This window comes from Photinus pyralis, unplaced genomic scaffold, assembly GCF_008802855.1.
Source record: "Photinus pyralis isolate 1611_PpyrPB1 unplaced genomic scaffold, Ppyr1.3 Ppyr1.4_LG7, whole genome shotgun sequence".
NCBI lineage: Eukaryota > Metazoa > Arthropoda > Insecta > Coleoptera > Lampyridae > Photinus > Photinus pyralis.
This window is the reverse complement of record NW_022170738.1, coordinates 6803053-6829957: the sequence shown is the minus strand read 5'-3', so window position 1 is coordinate 6829957 and position 26905 is coordinate 6803053. Positions and strand designations below refer to the sequence as shown.

The window sequence follows — 26905 nt, the reverse complement described above, 5'->3', positions numbered from 1 at the left end:
TAATGATTTTTGGCAGTAAAATTGTAAAAAGTAATTTTGCCGGCCCTTAGAGATGTCGTCCGTCAGGTTCGTAGCCCGGGGTTGGCCATGCGGGGTTTAGCCCCACATAGAAAGTGGTCTTGACTCCTCTGGAAATTACGACAAACGGTTTTAAGGGTTCCTTTACAAAATACGAAACATATATTTTCAAAAATAATGATTTTATTATTAATTAAGAAACATATGTATAAACAACTTCATGTAAACGTCCTTTCGGTGACGCAACATCCTGTATATGACATTATTTCAATTTGTGTAAAGATGGGAGATTATTTACGAATAAACACAGTTCTTTTGCGTCATATGAATATGTTTCAGTGTTATTTTTCCTTTAGTATTGTTTGTATTTGCGTATTATTTCCTTGTTTGAATTTTATTCCTTCTGTAATTCATTCAATTTAGTCAAGATTGATTTGATATCCGACGAAATTTAATTAGCGCACTTGTTATCGTTGTTAGAAGAGATAACGAAGATGCAGATGTTACAATGTGCGCGTTATGTTCCGGCGTAAGCGGGAACGCGCGAGGCGCTCTTTTGAAGCTGGTGTTTATTAAATCTCATGATGGATAATTGGCGGTGCTTTTGAAAGATCTTGAGGAAGGTATTATATTATGGTGGAAGTAGTGTTTTGTTAAATACTGGGAATCAACCAGAAAACGAAGCTTGCTGGTTTGCGAAGGTTGGAAACGCGTGTACGTTTCTCTACGCTATTTATTTTATTCGGACTGCCCGCCCGTTTGAGTAGTTGCAAGCGTAGTTTGTCCGTTTTATAGAAGAAGTCTGTTCAGTTAAAAAAAAAGAAATCAGTGCAACGTGAGGCCTTCAACAATTCATACACTTTAGCACCACAAAAAACATCCCCTTCGAGTTAAATGAAAATAATGATCATTGATCCTGATGATGATTTAGTGTATAAAAACTTGGGGTAACCAACTTTATAGGTAGGTAACTGTGAATGTGCTCTTTGCTATGAATTTTTAAATGACTGATTTTATCACGTTAATCTAATTGAAAATCAATAAGAGTGTGGAAGAGAGTTGTTAAACAAAATATGTTATAGTTTCTTCGATGAATTATCATCTATAAATATCAAAACATGCTTCTGCAGAAACACCGGAGCTCTAATTGTTAAGTGAATATCAAGCAAATGTAATTATTACAATTCGATTGTATCGAAAACCAGTGTTTAATCAAACGGTAAATCAGGCAATCTACGAACTTCGGGTCGCAACCTTTTGAGTTCAGAAGGGCGCGTTCTGCAAATCTGTAACAGACAAAAACACTAACAAACAAATAAAAGGGGTAATGAATTTCGCTACACATTATGTATTGCGAAATAGCAATGCTATCGACTGACACGGGGGCTAACTGCAATAAATTGTAACAATTTATTTCCTCCACTACAAAGCATTGTTATTGTTCACGGGATATTTACTTGTTGAAAGATCCTTGTAACTTTTGAATAGATGGCTCCACCTATTGTTGGAATTTTAACAACGCCATTTTACCGCGCAGATTGACGGCGTTGTGATTTTTGGTTATCGATTGTTACAGGTTACACTTAATTAAAAACTAACAGCTGAGGCGTTAGTTGAGAACGCATGGAATTTTAATTGCCATTATCCGTATTTTATTAATCTCTGGCAATTAGATTCATTACATTGGGCATTCTGGAATAATTAGTCAACGGATTCACCTTTAACTCCATAATGAGGATATAATGCGTTATTTTCTTTCTCATCGTAAGTACCGCCATTTGTATTTTATTTACTTGAAATGAACCTAAGTTCGGCTGTCGTCTGTTATACGACAGTTTTCCATGGACAATTGTTGCTTCATCTATAATTAGCTCTCTTATTTAAGAGGTACCTATGTACATTTTATGACATCAACGAAGACCTTTGATTACTTCTAGGGTTCAAGTTCCGGTTCGACTTTAATTTTAGTTTAAACTCAAATTTCATTCAACTTTAAGGTCTTAAGGACCAGCTTGAGCTTCGGGGACGCTTTACCTACCATTCCGTTGACCTGTGACACCATACTGTGACATACTTATCTTCCAACTGCTGATAACGAGCGACCATTTTCTGGAATTGGGTCCCCGGTCATGAACGAGATTTAATATCGGGATAGCATCCTCAACAAAGAGACAACTTCCGTAACTCTTTAGCGTAGTAGTTAATAACTATTTTGCTCCTTCTGGACTAAACATTAGTACCTATTTAATATATTTGCCATCTCAGTTAAGCTATGATCGAGTTTGAAACGTGAATGTTGTTGGAGTCCACCACTTCTTTCTGTAGATGTGCGGCCGATTAAGTACCGTACCTGTTATTGAAACGGATTACGAGTAGAGCGAGGCCCTTCAGGCATTAGTCAATTAATTATATACCGAGCTCTACGGCTTCGCTGCAACGAAGAACGAAGATCAAATTCCCAGAACGAACTACCGCTGTGACAGATCTCAAGCTTGTATTTTCTTGTTTAATCCTGAGCTGGAACTAGGTAAAAGAATTGTACTTCAAGAATAACAACCTTAAACTAGTGAATTACAAAAAAGATACCTAGATGGCGTAAGAATATTGAATATGCATTATTAGCGTAAGAGTAAGGGCCACGAAACGAAAAATTAAATAAATTAACTGCCGGTTGCAGGAAAGCGAATTATAATCAAAATCCTACATTATTTGCCAAATCTAAGTTTAAAAAAGAATTTGATTGGCTGCCTACTGCAATATAAAGCCAATCAAATGTCTTAATACCGAATTAAACAATAATCCTGGATTATTTTTTTTGTGCAACTGGCCGTAAGAGAAATATTCAAGCAGGCAAAATACACGTTACAAAGTATAAATTATTACGTAGTAAAGATTTCTCCTACTTATGACAATTTAACAAACTGTTTTCAATTTGAGGCCTTAACCTGGATTTTGTAGATTTGAATTCATAGGAGAATTCTTGCACCATTTGATTTTTTTTTTTCATTAATATATTCAAAACGTTGATATTTTTGTGTTGCAATGCAATTTATGAGAAAATCCATAGAAAAATCGTCTTGAATACTGGATAAAGGACGTAAAGGAGGAATCTTTAATAATCAATCAATCATAATAAAATTTCCTATAGAGCTAGCCGGCGGTTAATAGATGAATAAAATAAAGAATTTCGGAGGTCACTTAGAAATTCAACATTTTGATTTTGGAAACAAAAAGGAAGTTCAACTGCTTATTATGCAAACCCGTTGCACTTTATACTGTACGATTTTATATTTTCATTATTATTACAACCATTAAATCACGGATTTAAATATTTGTGTTGGCATATTAAACAAATTCCTTTAATTGTGTAATCCTCTACGCCCATGGTCATTCGTGTATGTTCGGTATTTTCAGTGGCTTTCTAATATTTTAGCACAATATATTTTCTACCGTCGGATTATTTGTAAATGCTTACTTTGTTCCCCTTTAGCACCCTATGTTTTTACATAGGTACTTATTTGTTACACCCCGTATATTAATCAATTGGCAGCAGAAATTGGTAGGTAATAATAAACACGACTCTTATCTCCGCCGCATCAAATTGTTACAATTACAATTACTACAAGGCATAAAAAAAAGTAAATTATACCCAATTCAACGTAAATTGGGAGCCCCAACGAAAAGTCGATTGGAATTGACACGTAAAACGTGCATTTAGCCATGACAGATGGTTAAAGGTATTCAATCTGAAAATGAAATAAATTTTTGAGACGTACAACGTACTTGCACCGATTCCAAAGATCGACTACATTTCGAACATTCGTTTTTCAATTATAGATAATGCCCATCAAAGCCATAACTTAGCATGCAAAGTTTAAGACCGCAATATAAAAACCGTTCACAATACGTTCGTCTGTTCGCTAACTCCAGATAATTGAGAAATTAGAGTACCAACATGTAGCCGTAATCGAAATATTAGACACAAACCATACATCGAATATATCTCTATTGTTTCCCGAACAATAATTTGCAAGGATCTTAAAAAGACGATCCCGAAATATAAAATAAACCAGAACAGAGCATATCAATCGCTTTAGATTTAGATAACGGCGCCACTCCTTCGATAGCACATTAACGGCACCCATTCCGAGGACTATGCATCATGGAGTGACTCTTTGCAGATACATTACAGCAGAGACTCTTCAAATTTACGACCGCCAGGGGCTTAAAAGTATGCAATAAATCCCTCTCTGGCTTAAAAAATCCGCCAGCTAGAGATTGGCATGATTCGATATAGCGCCAAATTTCTTTTTCGGTAATTATGCGACTAGAAGGCTTTCTTTTCCATTTCCATCTGCGACAAAGGGAAAATACAGTTGCGGAGAAAGATTTCGTAAAATAATATTCAAATCAAATTTAGATTAGATTTAACTTCTTTATGGCGTTGCTTTTGAAGTTTTGTACGTAATCAATTCTTTTCATTTGACGCATACGAAAATAATTTCAGGAATTAACTTTTCAGAATGGGACATTTGGCTTAGAGGCTAGTTGCGTATTATAATCCCTATAGTTTCCTTGGATGTAGCGATACACCGAAACTTTGCCCATTCGTTGTGAACGCAATTATCATATATTGCGTCAGTATGACACTTGAAATGGTACGATCATGCAAAGTAGATGTCACTCGAGCAGTTTTGCAAATCACCAACCCCGATAGTTTACGATGTTGTGCACAAATATATATCGAGCAATGGATTTATGGAGCGGGAAAGTACTGTAACTTTTTAAGCAAATAGAAATTACTGTTCAGTGTTCACACCCCTACAAGCATCCTTCAAAGAAAACACCCTTTCCACTTAGAAAGAAATTATAGCTCAGTCTTTGATTTATCGACGTTCGGCGATTAGAAATCGTTTCTATTAACGAAAGCATGCAAGCCAAATTAAGTTTTACTCACCTTTTTTTAAAGCTCGCGCCGCATGTGGAACATAAAAACGGCCGTTCGCCCAACTCCGCAGTTTGATTAGAGCTCTCCAATTTTCTTATACTGCTCTTGTCATGATTCTTCATATGTAAAACCCAATTATTCTTTCTCACAAATCCAGCATTGCATAACGCACACACAAAAGGCCGCTCTTTCGTATGTATTCGTATATGACAACGTAAAGAGGATTTTACATAGAATTTCTCACAAATGGGGCATTTGTATTGTGGAATTTGACGTTTTCCTATTGCCGCCGATTCTTGTTCATCTGCATACACATATAAAGGTTCGGTATGCAGAACTTTATGGAATAGAAATTCGGATGTTGAGTCTGTCGTATATTGGCACTGATCACATGCATTCGTTTTGGATTCGTTTTCATCAAAAGTACAAGCTTTTGTACGTACATGCACCGTTAAGTCTTGGGGGATGGTAAACACTTTGCCGCAGTAGGGGCAGCTGAAACAAAAATAAGGAATAGAATGTGATACGAAATTGTGGCGATTATGTTTGATGAGCGTACTAGCTGAATTCTTATTCTGAGGTTAAAGGAATACGAAATATTTAATTTGGAATTTTCAGCTAACATCAGTGGAAAGAAGGGAGGATCCAATCCGAATTTCGCTTTAAGTTTGTGTTATGTATTTACAAGGCATAAATTTTAACTCTGAATATACAAATCTCCTATGTTCAATTCCTAAATATACAAGTCAAATACCCCTTCAAAGATATGCAACCAATCTTGCCTACTTTCATCACTCACGTATCTTAAATAACTACTAAGTTTCTCTTGTTTACACTGTTGCCACATCCTGAGGAGCGACCGGGCGCGTCCCCACGTGGCGGATAAGGGAACGGCCGCAGCAAATGAACATAAGTGACGAATAAGTTAATGCTAGTGATAAGGATACTAGGCGCTTATGAAACAGCGACCCGTAGCAACCAAATACAGCATCCCGGACCAGCTACCCAGCACTACCAAGAGAGAAAAAGTCAAAAACTGGGACCGTAACTGATACCAGAACCTTAAGCAAAGCAGCTACAGGCTTCAGAATGGCTTTTGTCCATGAAGACCTGAATGGAACGCTGTCGGAAGAGGAGACAGGGCCAATAAAAGCCCGGATCCTTGACAGCGCCGACGCATTGTGGCGGTTTCGCCCAAATTCATGGAGTGTCGCCACCGAGGGCGAGCGTTGTTGATCACATGCTCGGTAGACTGGTTGAGGTCGAAGCTAGCGAGAGCAGCTCCGTGGGAGTAAGGCGAAACTTCGGCTCGTTGAAACGAAGAACCTTCCAAAACCAGTACGGGTACACCACTTGGACCTCAGGGTTCAACTAGAACCGGAGAAGGTCCTGAAAAGGATCGAAATCCAAAATGGTGGAATTACAACCAGCTAGTGGCGTTTAGTAGACAGAAAGGAGGACCCCAAGGGACAAACTCTGATGTCCATGAACTTGGCAGGCGTACTACAGCAGACCATGGTTCTGCTTACTCATATCGTTAGTGTTCCGTTAGTGCACGTTAGTGCCGCTGAAGAAATCGTTAGTGCACAAAAGGAAACTTACTATTTTTAAAAACTATTTGTGGGCCTGCTAACTTCATGCCACCTCAAAATTAAACGTGGCTTATTGGGACCTGCCAACTTCACGCCGGTAGACCAACAAACGAAATCCGTTTGATTTTCTACCTTAATCAATCTATCAGTATTAGTGATCGTTAGTGTCGCAAAGAAAAACGTTAGTGCTCAAAGCACAAGAGATCAAGCGTGAAATTATGGGTTTGCTAAATTCATGCAGCAAGCCCACATTTATGAAAGTGGGTCTGCCTTAATGCGAATCTGAAGCTCCTCGTTAGTGCTCGTTCGGACTTCACTTGTAAACGTCAGTGTTTTTAATGGATCCGTGTCGAAAAACTACCAAAGCATCTTAAAAATTAACTACATATAACTTATAGGTTCTGCTGTAAATACAACAACTTTGTTTCCAATCCAAAAAAAAGTCGAAGAGAATGAACGAAATGTATTTTGGAACTATTTTTAATATTTTACAGGCTAATAATGAAATGAATTTCTTAAAGCATCGGAGTGAAAAGTCAAACGAGTGCGATAAGGAGATAGTGGCGTTTGAAAATCAACAAACTTTCCCCCCAAAAATTAATTTCGACATACCGTATATTGTCAAATACCTTAATATATTAACGTTTTGAGCTGTTACACTTTGAGCACTAACGTTTATATTGGCGGCACTAACGAGCACTAATACTTACCGGTCGATTAAAGTAGAAAATCAAACGGATTTCGTTCGTTGGTCTATTGGCGTGAAGTTGACAGGTCCCAATAAGTCAAGTTTATTTTGAGGTGGTTTGGTACCTTTTTGACGCGGCACTAACGTTCGCATGTGAAGCAGTAACGAGCATTAACGAGCCGCTTCAAATTCGCATTAGGACAGAGCCAATTTGACAAATGTGGGTCTGCTGCATGAAGTTAGCAGACCCCTTTTTATAACGTTTTGAGCTGTTACACTTTGAGCACTAACGTTTATATTGGCGGCACTAACGAGCACTAACGCTGCTAGTTGAACTAGTGTAAAGATTGAATCGATTTTCTCAAGTGGGCCTGCTGCATGAAGAGAGGAGGCCCACAAATATTTTTTAAAAATAGTAAGTTTCCTTTTGTGCACTAACGATTTCTTCAGCGGCACTGTCTAACGGAACACTAACGATATGAGTAAGCAGAACCATGGTCTGCTGTAGTAGGCCTGCCAAGTTCATGGATACATCAAACTCTGATTGTTCTGATGGACCAAACTTCCTGGGGGCCACCATCGACCCTACGTGAACTTATCCAGAGTGACGTTCAAACTCCTCTCCATGACGAAGGTGGATGCAGGGGAGGTGACCAACGTAGGGTGCGAAGGAGGCACAGCAGTTGAGGGGCCCTCAGAGAACCTTAACCAACTGTGCCAACCACCGCACTTCAGTAGGTAAGCCCGGTTTTACTATTTTATTAATGGTAAAAGTAGCACAGTAGGGCGGCATGCACCCTTTGTGCATACATGAGCAAACATTATATTGATGTAGCCCTGGTGCAAGAACCTTGAACCTACAAAGGGCAAATACGAGGTTTGGGACTGAAAGGATCGCGGCTCATTACTGAGCCAACCGAAATCAATCCCAAACCATACATCTTGGCTAGGAATAGCGTTAAGTTACTACCACTGTGGGAATGTTATTGCACCTGGTGGCAGTAATGCTGACAGAGGACAGGAATGGGAACGGGAGGAGGCTTGTGCTCGGATCCGTATACCTCCCTTACGATCGACCTTATCCATCACGAACCACAGAAGTCGTCAAACTGGCGGATGTGATGGCATGTGCCGGTAGAGCAATCGCTATCTGAACATAGATATATACGTTTTGACATTGTACCAAGCGAAGCGGCTGTAGCCGTATATAGAAATCCGGGAAGAACCAACTGGGACCTCTATAGAGAGAACCTAAAGATCAACCTCGAAAACTGTCCTGCAGGAGTCCATAACTCGGCGGAACTAGAGGTCATGGAATCAAACCTTCGCATGAACATCAAATATGCCTATGGTGCAGAACCTCAAATAAAACGTCCTGGTGGCACAAGGTACTTTCGACTGTGGGCACAGACTAGGAAACTTTTTAATAGAGCACCGAATACAATAAGGTCATAAGAAAAGGTGGAAGAGGTATTGCGAGGAAATTGAACAAATTTCAGAAGGTGCTAGACTCCAAAGAGCCTTACGAAAGGAACAGAGGGAAGAATCGGTTCCTTGAAGAAAAGTGAGGAGACCATAAAGGAGACCTTGGAGCTTTTATTCAATCACACTTTCCGGAATCAAAGACCCTCGCTCAAAATGACGCGGGCGAACCAATTACTCTGGAAGCATTTCTCAGGGGGAACAGAGGAGATTGGGTTTTGGCTCGACGAATAGTGAACCTAACCAAAGTTAGTTAGTCCTGCTCTACTAAACTAACCTAAAAATCTTAGGAGTCATTCAACTTTGCATGTCCGCCATCAGATGGAAGGATCAACTGCCCTTCAACCGCACCTTGATCTACTATTCAAGCTAGCCACCATTCAGAGAGATAGGGACAGTGGACAGTAACTTTAAACGCCACCTTTACTACTATCTTCTGGTTTCTGTACTGAACTTGCAACCTTTTGCTTTGTTTCTGATATGTTTGTGTTAAAAATTCATTGAACAGGAGGAATAAGTGCCAGACCTAACAACATGGTATACTCATACGGCCATACATTGAAGAAAACGAGGAAAACCACCTCACCGAGACAAAATTTCTCATTTTTAAAGACACACCGTCTCGATGTTTGGTGCTGACGAAAGCAAAGATGTTTCATCAAAACTGTTTCCGACTAGAGCAACTGGATCAAGTCGAGCAAGGAAGCTTTTATAAATGTATAGTAGGTTGAGATAAAACAACCTCACTTGACCCCCCTCACTAACTTAAAAAAAACAGTTAGATCGTACACCTACCTGTGATTGTGCTCTGCATGTTTATCCCTAAGATGATCTTTCAACTTGATTATGTTCTCAAATCGCTCCGTGCAATAATGACACGACTTCGACAAATCTTTCGCAAGAAGTCCCTCCCTTCGCTTTTTCTCAGCAACAGCGCAACGATGCTCAGGCGTACCACGATGACGCTTCGCCTCCTCAATATCATTAAAATTCAACGCACATCCCGAACAAATATAAAACTTCGTTCGGTGCGCAATCATTCGATGGCGCTGGTACGCGACCCTCGATTTCAAAACCGCCTCACACTCCCCGCACTTAAACCGGCTTTGGTATTCGTCACTGACGGTGACGTTGTACGAATGATCCTCTTTCTCGCAGTGCCTCCGCAAGAGAAAGTTGTATAAGAATTCCTCGTTGCAAGTCGGGCAGTTGATCGGTGTTAGTTTCTTGATCACTACAGGCACTGAACGGTTGATAACCGCAATTATTTCACGATGCTCGTCCGAATTTAAATGCAAGTACATCTCGTCCGAAGTCGCAGCGCGATGCTTGCACTCCGAGCACCAGAAGAAGCTCGACGTATTTCTAACAACGTCATTGTGTTCCTCCGAGGTCCAGTGGAGCAAAAAGAGTTCGTGAGTATTAAAGTAATACTTGCAAGGACCACACTGAAACGGTGATTGTAAAACTACACTGTGAATGTTATCGAGTACCATCTGCCTAGGCTCGTGGGAGTTTAAGTCGCTTCGAAGGCAGTGGTAGTGGGAGATGAGATGCTTTCCGATTAAACTGGAGTTAACTTTCGAATCACACACGGTGCAGGGTGTATATATTTTACGCCGCGTTCTCGTCCCTTCTCTAATTTTGATATCATGGGTAGCGCTGTACGCTCGCTTTGTTTTCGATAATAGAGTGCTGACGTAAGGGGACTCTTCAAACTCCCGATCTTGCAGGGTGCGCTTAAAGTGTAATTCTGATTTTAAGTGTCTTTCGTACACGATTTTCGATGCAAGGTGCCTGTTGCACGGGCCACACCAGTATTGAACTGTACCACTTGATTTCCGAAATGGTGGCATTTCCGTTTCTGTATCCGACGATGGCGCTTGATTAGCCACACTGATGCAGTCGGCTTGTGCAGGTTTCCACTTGCCTTTTGTGTAGAACGGGGACGGCACATCGTCGGGTAATTCCTCCGTGTCGTTTTCGAGTTTCCATTTTCCCTTCGTACACTCTGGATCCGGTTGATAGAACCATTTTCCTATCGATGGCTCTGTTTGCAATGACTCGTACGTGATGCTTTTGCGCGGTTTCTGTTTTAAGCTTTCCGTTTTAACAATTTTTGATGGGGTCCACTTGCTTCCGGTGAAACTAATGGGAGGTGTATTGAACAGTTCCTTCGAGGCTGGAGATTTCCATTTTCCGGTGAGGTGTTCCGATTGTAAACTAAATTTTGAGGATGGTTGGGGTTTCCACTTTGCACCAGTGTGGTGTGGCGGTGGTACGTTCCAATAATTGTAATCTCCAGAAGAGTTTGGAATTGGAGAAGAGGTGGGCTTCCACTTCCCTCCTGTAAATGATCGAGGTGGAGCGTCATCGTCCTCCTCATCGTAGTCAGAATCCTCGTCGTCGTAGTCACACTCGTCGGACTCTTCCTCGCTATCTGCGTAAAGATTTAAATCCGTTTCTTCCTTTTTAACCCCACTTTTATGAGCTGTTTGCGCTCTGTTCTGATGAATAATTAAGGAATGATCTGTGAGCCACTCGTCGTGCTTAGTACTTTCTAAGTAGTTTACATTGTCTTTTCCTGAGCTGCTGGCTTGTATGACAGCAGACGCTTTACTTCGAGTTAAAACTCCGGCCGTAGATTTACCCCCAGATGCTGGCGAGGTCTTCTTAGCGCTACTTTGCAACTCTAAGGATGAAAAGAAAGCGTCCGCTTTTAGTGTAACGGGCTCGTCAGAATGTAAAAGATGTTCTGTTAAACCGGACTGCTGCGAAATTTTTTCGATGTCCTTTCCGCATTTCGATTTTCGATGACTAACGTAATTGTCCAATCCTATTATGGTACAGTGGCACTTTAAACAGTAATGCGTGTCATCTTCATAGTCGCTTATCATCTCTGAAACAATAAAATTAGTTGAAATGTGTATAAGAAAAAGTTAATTCAAATAAAGTACGGATGCTTGTGGTAGTTTTACGAATAAATAAAAGTCTTAATGTCCAAACTGCATAGTTAGGTACACTTTTCATTTACATCACAATTATATCACATGTCGACTTACGTCTGTAGGGGATGTTAACCTTTCACTGTATCTACCCCTGAGCTACTGCATTTGTGCACGCAACACTCTTGCCTAACTTTTGACGTGCAAGCACATTTAACGTGAATTTATTTTCGCCGCATTGTATGCACACTTAAAATTCATATAAATATGCGAGTTTTACTTCTTGCTAGTATAAACATTTCAAACGCGAATTGTCCAGAGCCAAGAGACAGATATTCATTTTATTAGGTATCGTATTAACGTAAGTTATTATTATATATTAATTTATGAATCCGGGGAAGTGTTTATTTTAAAAACCGTACCAAAAGGCAAGGTCGAGTTCATTTCGGTGTGTTTTCATTACCTGACAAAGCAGATAAAATTGACCACAACAAGTTTATAGCAAGAATTATATTACGTAATTATTAAAGTGACCTATACTATGACCATCCGTTAGGAACTGTATGGTTCTCCCGAATCTTTCCAACCTTAGAAATTTGTAATGCTCTTAGGAATTGATATTCGAATAATGGATGAAACAAGTAAACAATTATCAAATATTCAATTATCTTGATACCAAAAAATTGATTACCGTATATATAATCGAATAGTTACATAAAAATAAAGATCGATTCTCGATTAATAGTCTAATGATAATCTATTATCGATTCTTTTTCTAGCACGCAATAATGGAAAACTCTCCTTTGATTCAATAGAAGTAGTTTTCAGAGAAGCAAAAGAATTTAGGCTGATTCTCGCGCGATCATCGAAACATAAACAACTTGAAAACGTTCAAAATGTCATGCACACGGGTTGATACCTGGAACTTAACAACTTTCTGATTCTATGAGGATATTTACGGTATCGAATCCGAATTTTCGCAATGCACATTGCACAACTTTACATGTAAATATAAATATTGATATGTCCAATACCAAACGGTCACTAAACCACGCACCTGTCCATCTAGGTCAATTAACTCAGGTACTAACAAAATCTTTTTACATGAAAATTCTATCACTTTTCTCAAGGCACGTCCAGTATCTGTTACTACGAAAAGTCACAATATTGACTTAACTTCATTAATTTGAGAAATTCAGCAGCCTTGATCACTCCCGCAATTCCAAGGAATTGTTTAACAAATTTTTAATTAACACCTGACAGAATCCTGAGTTCGAATAGAAAATTTATCATAAGAACTCTTATCTAGGTCGTAATTTGGGTTCGATTAAACACAAAGCTAGTCATTTACAGATTAAACAAATTATTCGGTATAAATCAGACAATAAAGCTGAAATAAAAATAGATACTCAGGGCCAATGACAAATACCACCTAGTGTTCGATTGAAACAAGGAAAATTTTAATTGGCTTTAGTTTAATCTCACAAGGAAAACATAAATACCAATTGCAGATGCTTCTGAAACTTCACTTCTTCACTTTTGCTTGATCTTGATGCAAATGACACTGGCTTTGATGCATAAATTTATACTTAATGCTGCCTTGTTTGGTGTTGGAAATCTTCACTCTAACGGGTACTTGAATACATATAGAAAGGCTTCACGTAAGCGATAAAGGCACTCAAATTAAAACATTATAAATTATAAAATTAACCTTTAATAACATCTTGATGACTCTTAGAACACCAACTAACTTTCTGCTATAACTTTATAATCACAAAGACTGACTGTCTTTCGAAAACAAACCCCATTACGGCAGACTGCAAACACATGTGTTCTCTGTTCGCGCTTATCGACAACTAATTAGTTTTACGCAGCGATTTGAACCCTTATCGCACTTAGCGGAGGTAAACTTTTACAATAACAACACGCAACTACATCCAGATGCCCACGATTTTTACATGTGATTCAACTTTGCAATATTGCAAAACAAAATAAAAAGCGATTATTTAAGCAAAATCAACATCTAATAAATCTTAAACAAAATAACAACTCCGAATTCAGATAAAACGATCGAGTCTTGTAGAAAGGCAACGGGTGTACGTGTATCTACAAGGCCGTGTAATTTGTGAACCTTAGGGACAAGGCTACATGATGTTGGGTTGGAGACATCTGGGCGTCATTCTCGAGCGTAGTTTACTAACGTGAAGGTTTTTCAGTTTTTTCCTATCTTCTACTACAGTCTTGGTCCGATTCTTTTCAAATTGGTNTTTTGTCTTAGGGGCGAAATTAACTACCTTTTGCAAGGCGCGTGCGCGCGTCTTCGAGAGGTAGTCAACTTCGGGCGCCTTTTACCTTCCGTTGCGAATTTTGTCACGCGGTTTAACGTTTCGTAAATCTCGAATCGCTGTCTCTGTTTCTCGTGTCGCCAATAGAAGCTCGAACAATGAGAAGTGCCTCAAAAATTAAGTACTATCTTGTGGAAGGTTTTTAGCGAAATCCACCAAAATGTGGGTGTAATATAAGTATGCACCAAAAAAGGAAATGTGGTAGCCTCCGACAAGATCTAACTGGTGGTGGAGTGAAAACTTCAAACGCGAATTTGGGGTGAACGGGACGTTGGAAGTGGGTACCGTCAAAGGGAATACGGTAGCCTTCGACGAGATCTTTCATTGATGGTGGAGTCAACACTGGCTATTAAAACACTGATTTTGCACACAAAAATGCGCTGAAGTCCCTTCGATTTCACACGAGGACTTTGATAATTTTTTCGGTGTTATTTCAGTTATTTTCAAAGATTTCTCAAAAATTTTAAATTCGTTTTTTTAATCACAAAAGAAGGCAACCTGTAACAAAGCACACGTTTCCAGCCTTGAAGTTTCATACCCGAAGTTATGACCACAGCGTATAATTTGTGGGTTCGTCCAGCTCTGCTGAACACTCGGTATCTAGAAGCGTTTTAAGTTGGGTGCTTCGTTACGAGTCGCTCCGAAAATATTTATATTAATATAAGTTGAAAATATAAAATAGAAATTGTGTATATGTGGAGTTGTTCGTTAAGAAAAATAAGAGGCCGTATGTAATTTGCCGCTTGCAACCGTTCCCGTGGGAATATTTAAATTGTTTTTACAGCCGCCGAAAGCTACTTTCCTGTTGACGCCGCTACCGAATCCGATTATTTACTGTTCCCGCTTAGGGTAACCGCTGTGCGCTTTAAGTTTTGTTTTAACATTCACCACTAGCCACCCACCGCTTGCTCTTTAGAAATCCTGGGACCGCCGTTCTCCATTCGTATTACCTGGAGCTTACCATCGCCGACAGCAACTTGTCCAGAATCAAGAGAGACCGCAAACTTTTGGTGGCATGCGAAGCACTCCCGGTCCCGTCCCGCCGTCTTCCACCGAATCGCCGCCGTCACCGTCTGCAGATTTGACTTGTACATTTATGCTAAATGTTCCTTTTTCTTTCCTTCATTACATTTTATTTTTGTAATTATATCATTTATTTGTTTTTGTGTAAAGGAGAACAGAAGCCATCGTGGGTGTGCGGCTTCTAGCGGAAGTTCGTCGCAAACCATTTAACCTACATTGTATCTCTCACCGGAAATCCCAATGATGAGCCACAAATTTGAACCACCCTGTACACATGTTTATTACCTTCAAATCCATTTCCTCGAATTGTTATATTGAAAACCACAAAAATGGAGTGATAGTTATATTTTTAAGCTCAATTATACAAATGCGCGTTTCTAATCCAGGGCTACATTTACGCCTTGACTGTCACTACGTACAACACCAATAACACAATAACAGCAAAGAACAACATACTTCGTTGTATATGTCCTTTGAGTCTGAGATCGTTTTGAAGGTAAAATTTTACCTTCAAAAAGAAAAAAAAGAATTAGCGAAAAAGCAGTTCAAAGGGTGTCCAATGAAGAAATGCGAAACTGCATTAAAAAAATTGGCAAACGAGATGAATTTTACCTTCGGAAGAATGGAGAACCGTACATGCATCGAGAAAAGGAGAATTTAATAACTGTCGCCATAGAACTTGTATACTAAATCTAAACGACGGTGATGGTGATGACGTAAGTAATGGTGATCTCGAAGAAGATGTTGATAATGGATGTCTATAAGCTGACTGACCGATAAAACCAACATGTTATGCATATATTCCTGAAGTGTGTAGTTATCCTCGTATCTCAAGAGCCGAGTCTCGGAGTACTCACAAAAGCGATTGTAACTCCTGGATGAAATATATCCATTGGTGATGTCAAACCTATATGGACGAATATCTCAAAAACGGTGTATCTGAAGAGAGAACTCATAAAGGGCAAGTGGAACATCTGGACGTGCCCCATCTACTGGTGATCTCAAAGCTTTCAGTTCAAATATCTGCAGAACGGAGTGTCGAAGGAGGGTATTCTCAGAGGGCGGTTGCAACGTCTAGGCGAGACATATCTACTGATACAAAGATAAAATGCAATATTGCGGAGAATTGCTTTAAGGGTTTGATTAATCTTTCATTATATAGCGTACATTTTGAGTGTGTTCTAGGCGGCCTTTTGGAGCCCCCCTCCCCGTTCATTATCTACTAAACAGCTAAACATCTATGCTATACTACGTTAAAACCCAATTATTTACTAAACTATGTCGGTTTATATGCACAATTTATACTTCGCTTTGCAAGATGTTATAAGCAAAGATACTACAAATATAAATAAATAAACGATATTTAGAAACTTACCCTTGAGAAGGTTGTCACAAATATTTTAGTAAAAAATGAGTTCATAATTCGATGACCGCTCATTGTGTTAAACTTTCACGAAGGCAAGCTTCATGATTCATTCTCAATCGAACATTTAGCACTAAGCAGTATTTAAATATTAGCAGAGATTGTCCTAGAAATATTATATTTTTAACAATTCTTTCCAAGCCAATAGATATTTTGTTATAGGTACGAAGTTAGCCAACAACTCAAAGAGTTAGATTTATTCAAAGCACGAAACGGGTCATAACAAGTTGAGACTGAATCCATTACTTCGTCGCCGTCAAGTTTCAGTGGATTGCAAATGTTCACAGACACGAGGCGATTGACATTTTATGTTAATGTCTTTCAACTTTTTCGAAACAAACATAACCTAAAATTGAGTTAGTAATATTTATAATATATTAGAAAGGTACAGAGCTTTCTTATTTCCAATATAGCTAAAATGCTTAACCTATATATAAATTAATCAGCAGTGTTCTATAAGAAAGTTTTATACTACAGAAATATTGATACCTTGTTCCTGTCAAGAATAGAAATAATCAAAAGATAGATATCTCGCGATGACTGATGACAAATAGGAGCTAATCTTCCCAATACGGACGGAATAATCCTATGTTTTTGCAGTTGAGAAGCAGAATTCGCATTGTTGTGTCCACTGGGATGATGGATCCATTACTTAAGGTCGTCACCACCCAACTAGCCAGTAATTATAGCAAAGTTAGCCAACGTAATTGAGAATGATTGAACGAACGGCTTGCGTTCTATTTTGTGCTAATTGGCATTTCTTATTTGAAATTTTTACAAGTACGAACATGATTGTGCTTAACTTTTTTCAGTTTCATTACGCCCGTCGAATTCGTAATTGCAAAGTTTACTCATCAGATCAGATGTATAAGAATGGGGTACTTTAGTCATCGAATAAATCTGGTCGAAATCAACACGGATGTACGCTCAACAGTCAATACTAAACCAGAGATTGCTCTTGAAATCATCATTTTAAATATTCATTGACCCGTGACAACTCTATAGTTTTAGTGGTAACTCCATGCAAGGCCTTGTGTTAGGGATACCAATCTAATTGACATAATGTGTGACATAAGGGTGTTGAACATGTATTGTTATAAAAAGTTGTAGTTATTGTTGTTTATTTTACAGCACAATGACTAGTGTTAATTGTAACCTAAGATCCAATGAGCCAAGGTAGAACAGTGCTGCCTGAGGAGTCTATAAATAACCAAGACTAAACGTAGTTTCATTTATTTGCATCGCTCCGGTGTAATCGTAATGCGGTGGATAGGCCGGATCGAGTCGGTTAAGTGGTCTCTAAAATTGAATAATATATATACAGTGCGAGTCTCTAAGTTGAAATAAATTCATTAAATCAAAGAAAGTGTTTGTTTCGGAAATATGCTGGGACACGTCGATTAGTATTTTAAGCTACACGTGTTTTTCCATACTTACATTCATCAATAAGTCAAGGTGTAGAAACAATTTTCAACATCAATCGAGCAGATTAGAAGATGGATTTGCGTTGATCTACTTACGTTTGACGTCACATCAACTGGGTCAAGATGCGGTATGTTTGTACCGCATATTAAATAAACTGAATTAAGTTTGCGTTCCTCTGAACAATTGTTTATATCGTTTGCGCGTAAGACTTTGGGGGTACATTATAGTTGAATTTATCATTTGGATTTTCGTTCAAATTATGTATTGATTTAAGATTGATTTTTCAGTTAGGATTCGAACCTTACATTATTATTATTATTATATTATGCAATATGCAAAAAGTAAGCAAACCAAGAATTATAATGCATACTTGTCATTGCAATTTCGGTCACAGCAAGGTATGCTGTTGCAGTACCATAGAAATCGTGAACGATATTAAATATTTGGGACTAATAATCGACTCATCACTTACATACGATAAGCATATACAATATCTACACTCAAAGATAAAGAAAATATCAGGAAGCTTTTATTTATTGAGCAGATTTGCCAATAAAAAAAACCATGGAAATAGTTTACAAAGCACTAATTGAGTCACTTCTCAGATACGCAATATGCGTATGGGGATGTGCAGATCTATCCTACGTAAAAAAACTCAACTCGCTCCAATTACGACTGCTTAAGCTGATTCCTGGAAATAATCACCTGCAAACACAAGATTTGCTGCAATATACAAATACGTTAACATCAACCGGATTTTACAAGTACCTCAATTTACTGAAGCACTTTGATGTCAACGAATTCAAAATACCCTTACCGCATTCGTATGGAACCCGAAGAACCATGTACGCAGTGCCCTATTGCTACAACAAATATGGAAAAAGAACATTAGAATTTACCATACCAACACTGTATAATTCCTTACCTAGAGATATCCTCAACGTTCAACAAATTGGAACCTTCAAAAAAGAAGTTAGAAAATGGCTCATACAGGGGACCTGAAATCAAATATAACCTATTCTTTGCTTTGATTACACGAAATGTTAATGCGTGAGACAAATATCTATTGATTAATATTTTTGTGTAACATTCAATAATGTAAAAAAATGTATACTTACCTTACTATAAGGAACCAACCGATAAGTTTATCCTAAACTTGGTTGGACCTCTAACATTGGGAATTAATCATGAATAAACATTTCAAACATTATTTTTTTTTTTTTTCTCTTCCAGATCAACCCAGACCTACCGGAGGAAGCGTCTACTGCACTGGTAATTGGCATTCCTCTTAAGGTAAGTCTTCTGCCATATATCTATATTTCTGTATATATATTTATTTCTTTCAGATATTTTATTACATCCGTGTATTTTACAGGATTGTTTAGTACCCCTAAGGATATATTATATTTATGTCTATAGGTATCTAGTTTAATGCAATCGTTCATAATATGTTGCACCGTCAGGGTTTCCCCGCACTGGGCACATTTTTTATTTCTCTTTCCCAATAGGAGGTGACTATGGGTTAATCGAGTATGTCCTATTCTCAGTCTTGTTATTGCAATCTGATCTTTTCTTTTAATTTGCCATTTGGTACACCTCTTCCCCTCTAACTGTGGGTGGATTACTCTAAGGTGTGTTTCCTTTGTCGACCATACTTCCTGCCATTTTACAACGAAATCCTTGTTTATTTCTTTTAAAAGAAAATCGGTGACCTTTTTCCTATCAAATTCCGGTGTTTCTTCTTCCCACAGGTTTCCATCTAATTTTCCATAATCGCGTATTTCTTTATTCAATTTCACAATTGCCGGTATAGTTCTGGTCTGTTGCCATTCGTATCTGGGGTGTAGTATGGGGTTTTTGATAACTTCAAATAAGAAATGAGATGGTTGTGCAAGTAACTTTACCGCATACCTAAGGTGTTGCTGCTTGAATCTCAAGTAAATGGGTAACGAATTATTTTCGACATTAAGGCTGTCTATTGGTGATGTGCGGTATGCCCCCGTTATTAATAGCATGGCTTTGTTCCACACCCCTCTATACTTTTAAGTTGGGATCTGGCCGCCGATGTGTATACCACCGACCCATATTCCAACTTACTCCTAATGAAGGCGTTGACTACCTTTGTGAGCGTTTCCTTGTCCGCTCCCCAGGTATGTCCACTGAGCACCCTAATCCTGTTTAGAGTAAGTTTGCATTTTGATGATATTGCTTCAATGTGATGTTTCCAGGTAAGCTTTGTGTCCAGATTAACCCTACAAATTTTAAATTTTCAGTTGTGGGTAATTTGTCACCCTGTAGATATAGGGGTGGAAGTTGGTGGGTCTTCCTGAGACGGCAGAAGTGCATTGCCTTTGTTTTGTTTGTGGAGAAAGCGAACCCTCGCTTCGTAGCCTCTTCACTTAATATATTTATATCCATCTGCAGTGCCTCATACATGCTGTTAACATTATGGCCAGTTCTTACTATACACAAGTCGTCGACATACAATAAGGCCTTTGTATCTATGGAGATTGCGTCTGCTATGTTGTTTATTGCTATAGCAAACAAGGTAACACTGAGCACCGAGCCCTGAGGTATCCCGTTCTCTTGCGTAACGATCTGCGATAAATGTTCACCCATCCTAACTTGTATTCTTCTATCTTTTAGAAAATTTTCGATAAATATTGGCAAGTGACCCCGGAACTCCCACCTATGCAGTGTTTCTAGAACTCCGTATTTCCATACTGTGTCGTACGCTTTTTTAATATCAAAAAATACCGCAGTGGCGTGTTCAGTATTAGTGAAAGCCCCCTTGACAATGTAATCTAAATAAAGGAGTTGGTCCACTGTCGAGTGTCCCTTCCTGAACCCGGCTTGATATTTACTTATTCGACCATCCTTCTCCAGCATACTCACTAATCGATTATTAACCATTCTCTCCATAATCTTGGACAAGCATGATGTGAGGGAAATTGGGCGAAAATTTTCCGGTTGTGAATTGTTCTTATTCTCCTTTGCCAGCGGTATAATTGTTGCAAGTTTCCACGACTCTGGATAAGTGTTGCCCTTCCATATGTTATTATATAACTGCAGCAGTGCATTTTTGGCTTCAGGGGGCAGATGCTTACATAGAATGGATTATTTTATTTAAATTGTAACCTATAACGTTTGCATCATAAATAAAGGAGGCGACCTGCATTTGACAGTTTTTATTGATTTAAAGGTATAATTCAGAGAACTTAGCGATTTTGATCTACATGGGACTTTGAGATGCTACCTGAATATACATTTCGGAATTACCATGTATATAAACAAACATTTGCTAAACGTTACAGTGAATAGGTATTTTAATTTAATCGAAGTTAACTGCGCGATTCGGTTTACGCGGGGTAAATGAGACCAGTTCGCGCATTTCAATTGATGGGAGAGAGGCGTTGAGGAAAGCAAGCCGAACGTATCGTATTTGTATGTAGCGTTTAGATTAGTGGTATTGTAAAAACAGTGCTAAATATTGTTCCACAAGTGCTTTCCACTTACGCATCAACAATCGATCAACGTATAAAAACAATTTTCAACGCCAATCGGCCAGTTTACAAGAGGTAATGCGGTTTACCTACTTAACGTTTCCGCTTGACATATTTGGAGAAGAAAGTAGCCATTTGCATGAAAAGTTTTCGTTGTTCGCTATTAAGACGAGGTATTATTTATGAAGCAGATGCCGTTAAAATCGAAGATTGATATGAAAAGGATGTAAGATTGTACTGAAATGATTTGTTTTTTTGTTTATATTTATCTTTAATTCTAAATAATAGGATGACAATAGCCTGTCAAAATTTCAGCGTAACATATTTTCGCAAATTTTGTACAAGCACGTGGCGAAGTTTATGACCCGTCTAAATAATATGGCCTAAAAAATTCGCATCTTAAAAATGTTATGGTTGATTTATGTTTGCGTATTATTGGACAACTTGTCAGCGTGCCTCAAATACCTACCCAAAAAATGTCTACCAGGGCTGGACAATCGTTCTTTTGGCAAAAAGACTAAAGGCCATCTGACAAGCATTCCAACTATACGCTAGTTAATGCTAGAAGGATCAAGTTACTAGGAAAATTCTCCTCAACATTGCGGATGGTATAGCAGCTTCTCCGACAATACGTTCTCTAGACTTGAAGTTTTGACCCCACCGAGAGATACGTCTCGTTCGAACCTTCCAGTTTCTCTTTGAGAGTGCCTTCTCCGAGACCCCGTTTCTGAGGTATACAGATTTTCCCCCCTCAACAGGTTCATCTCATAGAGACTTTTTGTCTTTACCGTTGAGAGTAAGCTCTTCTGAGACTCTCATATAGAGATATTCTATCTAATAATGACTCAGTCGGAGGAACGGACAGACAGACGGGAAAGTTTTTTTTGTGAAAATGCGCTTAAAAGAGGTCACTTTAGGTACTAGGTCATATTGAGGAAATGTTTGAAGGAAAAGATGATTAAGTATGGATAGCATTTCCATTAGAAACATCTGGACCAAGATTCGATTAAATCCCCACATAAAGCGGTAATAGGCACCGGAGCTAATGTAAGACCTCTTTCAGATTCTTCATGTGGTCTTCGAACGTCTTTTCCACCACAATGATGTCGTCTAGGCAAACTAAACAAGTCGTCCACGATAACTCTTTTAGCACACTTTCCATGAGACATTCAAACGTCGCTAGTGCGTTACACAATCTAAACGGCATTCCTGTAAAATCCCATAATCCCGATTCGATCGTCTTCTCTCAATCTTCTGCAGCCATTTCCACTTGCTAATAACCGCTTTTTAAATCCAAAGTCGAGAAAACTTGGGATCGGATAGCGTGTCAAGCGTGTCGTCAATTCGGATTGACATAGCAGGTTTGTCCCTTTTCATCGACCTTTCTAGTTGTCCTGCTTTTGTGTTAGATATTGACTCCATTTGGCAGGTCTCCCACGAGCCTTTCGACTTCGATTCTGGACATGCCCAATTTCTCCGCAACTCCAACAACAGGGCTGTTTCTTTGTCACCATAGCCTTGACAGGCCTTACCAGTTAAGGCCGTTAACAATTTTTCACAGTGTCCTCCTCTTCTACAACTCTAACGCTATTGCTTTTCTTCATCTTACTTTGAGCTGTTTCTACCTCGTGAGCTCGGGCTAATGCGTCAGTCATAGTTTTAGGTGCCACCGTGCCACTAAACAAATAGCTGTCCGGGTTACGTGACGTTATTAAGCCCCCCTGGTACGATCATGGAATTAATAAAAATGGCTAGAGGCAACATTAATTAACCGTTTTCGACAAAAAAATTGCGGAAGAAGCCCTACATTTTCCACAATCTTAATCAAAGTTCACATAATTTTTTCGCAATGTGTTATATTCATTAATATTATTAAGTTGGTAAGGGTGTGAGCAACATTCCAACTTCAATTCCTTAAGAGGTTATGTTTCCACGATTTAATAAACGTTGAAAAATGAACATACATGGGTGTCTAGTTGTACATAATTCATATGTACCTTATTTACTTACAGATGAGCAGCAATTTTCGAGCTTGAAATACAAAGTATACGTACTTCTGAAGATTTGTTACCATATGTTGATTGCACTTAATTTGTTCAATCCTGTAAAGGGTCCCATATACGGTACGATTGATCTGTCGAATCCGTCGTTTCAGACCGATCGAAAGGACAAATCGATAATCGTTAATCGGCGCTCGCTAATAAAAAGGCGGTCTATGGAAGATGCAAAAGATGTCTCTCCCCCTTTCGAGTGATAAAGCGGTCGATGCTAGTCGTTCGGCTGATACAGAAAAGGCTTTCGAAGTTAATAAGCGGTCGATACGTTAGAATCGGTCTATGGAAGATACGGGAGGTGTGAATAGCATCATTCTTTGCAAAAACATCCAATCACATGCCTTAACAACATTGTTAGCTAACAACATAGTTATGTATGCTTTATAATATCGACCGTATGACCGCTGTCACTTCAGATTTTTCAGTTTCGCCAACTTAAGAATGATGAAATATAACATAACCTTAGATTTCGGCGAAATGAAGTGAACTTTTAATTTTTCTGGTAATTTCTTCTTCCATCCCATCCGTCCATAATTTGTTCGAGATTTTCCAACTCAAAGGGATACATCGAGGGATTGATTACTTCCTCAATCAGTACAGCTTCAAGTCACCTTTTGAGAACACTCTTCATACCTATCGTATCAAGGGATTTTTCCTGAAGATGAACACGAAGTTAGGCAAAGTTCAATTGAATTAATTTTGCCATTATTCTTGTTTCTAATTAAACCCCACACCTGACACCAGTGTAACATGTTTCACTATTCTAATCGTTATTCAGATTAGTTGCATTGATAAATTTCACGATTGGTCAACTTGTGAAATATTAGCCAATCAAATCCTTTAACTCACAATTTAACTATAAAAATGAAGTTTAAACTCACATTGTACAAAATCACTTTTAAAAAGCTGTTTCATTATTTGGATTACTAATTCTAGTAATGAGGTTGTTACTCCATAGTGGTGCATTATATCAATTATATGTTCCCCACCTTATGTACCTACACAAGAGCCGTAACATTTATCGCAAATTCGAAATAGTAATAAGTTAACTTGTCAAATAAAATGCATGTTAGAGTAACCTTTAGGGCAGAATATGTTTTGAACGGACCTATTAATTCTTGCAAGTACAACAGGAACTGAAACTGCAAAAGTCCATAATGTTACATCCGTGTTAATGCTATGCAAGATGTTATGAAGTGGAAGAATCAGGGCATTGATTTCTGCTAAACCAGCTGCCTTGACTGACTGACGGTGTCAATAAATGAATAATTACGAATTACGAATGATGGAAGAAGAAATTTTCCAATGTGTACAACATTTTCGAGCAACAAAACTGAAATGTGTAAATATTTCAACTTAAGAGGTCCGATTGAGGGGTTGTGCATTGATTGTACGTGAACTCGTATTTCGTGCGAAAAGGTCGAACATACAGAAGCTGCAGTCGAAGACGATGTTATCGTAACGCTGAACGTTTATTCACGGTGGCAAAAAATAAGTTTTCTTAAAAGTAAAAATAAAATATAAGAATAGAAATAACGTCAGCGTTCGAGACAACAGCGTGTCCACTTTATTATAAGAGTTGTTACAGTGCTAACCGTATCCAACAAATTGAATCCAGAAAATTTATGGTCTTTGACGTTCCTACTGTTTAAGTATAAAAGACCAGCAGCTTTTTGCAAGCAAATGCGTATATTTAAAGAAAAACATATTTACAAGTAGTAACAAAGCGTGAAGTCGAGGCGAGATGATGAAGAGCTTCTTTGTAGAGTAAGTACAGTAACTGCTGGTTGCCGTTGTACATATGTGATGACCACCTCATCCCCTGTGACACAAAGTGGTTAAGGGGGTGTGAGGTGATAGTAACGGGTCGGAAGCAGTCTAGCGACGTTATGTCTAATCGATGCAGTGCTGCGCGCTTGGTCTTACGCGACCGGCCATTACGCACCTTAATGGGCTTTCTGTAGCTGTCTGTACCGCGGTTCTCTCTAACGCTCGATTTGTTTCACACTTTTCTAGGTGCCCCTTTTGTTTTCTTAATTCCCATTTGTTACATCCAAAACTGGCTTTTAAAGTTTCATTTCGAAACCTCTTCGGATGCAAATATTAATTTGGTAGCCGAGGCACTTCGTCAATAGGCAAAGTAGAGATCTCCACAAAAGTTGCTAATAAGCAGCACAGCTGCTACCCCTCATGATTCCTCTACCTTAATACGGTCAGCTTAACGACATTTTGCGCGTGCAAGGAATGCGAGATTTTTTTTAACTTTCCGTCAATATTTCCCCACAAAAATATGAGTATGCCTCATAATAATGTTTTTAAAACCCGACTTAAAGTCCCCGCCGATCGCCACTTAAGAACCTGAACTGGTATCGTCATTATAATAAATAAAATCAAACGTTTTAAATACTCAGTACTACATCTAATCCCGCATGCTTAATTTTAGTATTTCAAGATTTGAAAAACGAGAACCATTATGTACATTATATCTTATACTGTCATGCCGCGCCATGGGTTTGTTAATTTACCAGATTGATTTACGTCAGTAACTGCATTCCATGCTGCTATAAAATTTAGATACATGTGGCGGTGAAGAACGAGAGAGAACTTACATTTCAAACATAAATTCGAAATTTTAATTTATTATTTTCAAAAAAATGAATCTTCCCTGTTGAATAAAAAAATAATTATACATTATTTAAATGCATGGAAATCTTGTTTAAAAAATATGTGACAAGGTTTGTTGCTTGATCATAAAAATGATCTCGTCAATAAATTATGTAGGAAGACGCGCAACGTTTACAAATACACAGAAATTCACATTTTGGCGTCGTTCGAGAAATAGGTTAATTGATTGAAAAATAAAACATTTCCTCTCCTATAATTGCCCAACTAGAAAGTGGAACGGTAAACACTAGGAAAATAGTGAGTAACAATAAAATAAACGAAAGCTTACGATTAGTGTTGTGTTTACCTTCCTAAACTTATCTTACAAGTTACTTACATGTCTCAGAGTTTATTTTATAACATTATCGTAATAGTAATGACTAAATGGAATGCTTTTACTCAGGGATAGTTTATAGCTAATGAAAAGGTATCTAGATAACTGTCCTTTATCTGTGAATATGATAGTATTCCTTACTGGTACATATTTACCATAATAAATGCAATCAAAAGGTTTCCAGTCTTCAGTAATTACTATAAATAAGTGTAATACTTGATTGCTACTAGGTTGTGCTTCAAAAAAGTATCTGATTGGTTCTGTAAACCCTGTCACAGATATTCTCAAATTTTGGACGTCGTGGACCCTGTGCGAAAAGAGGAGGGTGGGAAAAACTGCAACATTTTTACCTTCCTCCCGTTTTTCATCAATAACGTTTGTCCCTTACTACCACGAACTTATAAATTAAGATGGACTGCTGATCAAACAGTTGCATAGAGGAGCTTAATTTATAAGTTCGT

General features: G+C 38.4%; 1 protein-coding gene across 1 annotated transcript in view; it reads right to left on the bottom strand.

Moving 5' to 3' along the window:
• The window catches only part of LOC116176922 (zinc finger protein 624), a 62099-nt gene that overhangs the window by 20577 nt on the left and 14617 nt on the right, over positions 1-26905 (bottom strand). The window contains exons 2-3 of the mRNA XM_031495760.1: positions 9524-11627; positions 4976-5461 (exon numbers count right to left, since the gene is read on the bottom strand). Coding sequence (XP_031351620.1) covers positions 4976-5461; positions 9524-11625 — 2588 coding nt within the window. The 5' untranslated portion in view covers positions 11626-11627. The remainder of the gene's footprint in view (positions 1-4975; positions 5462-9523; positions 11628-26905) is intronic.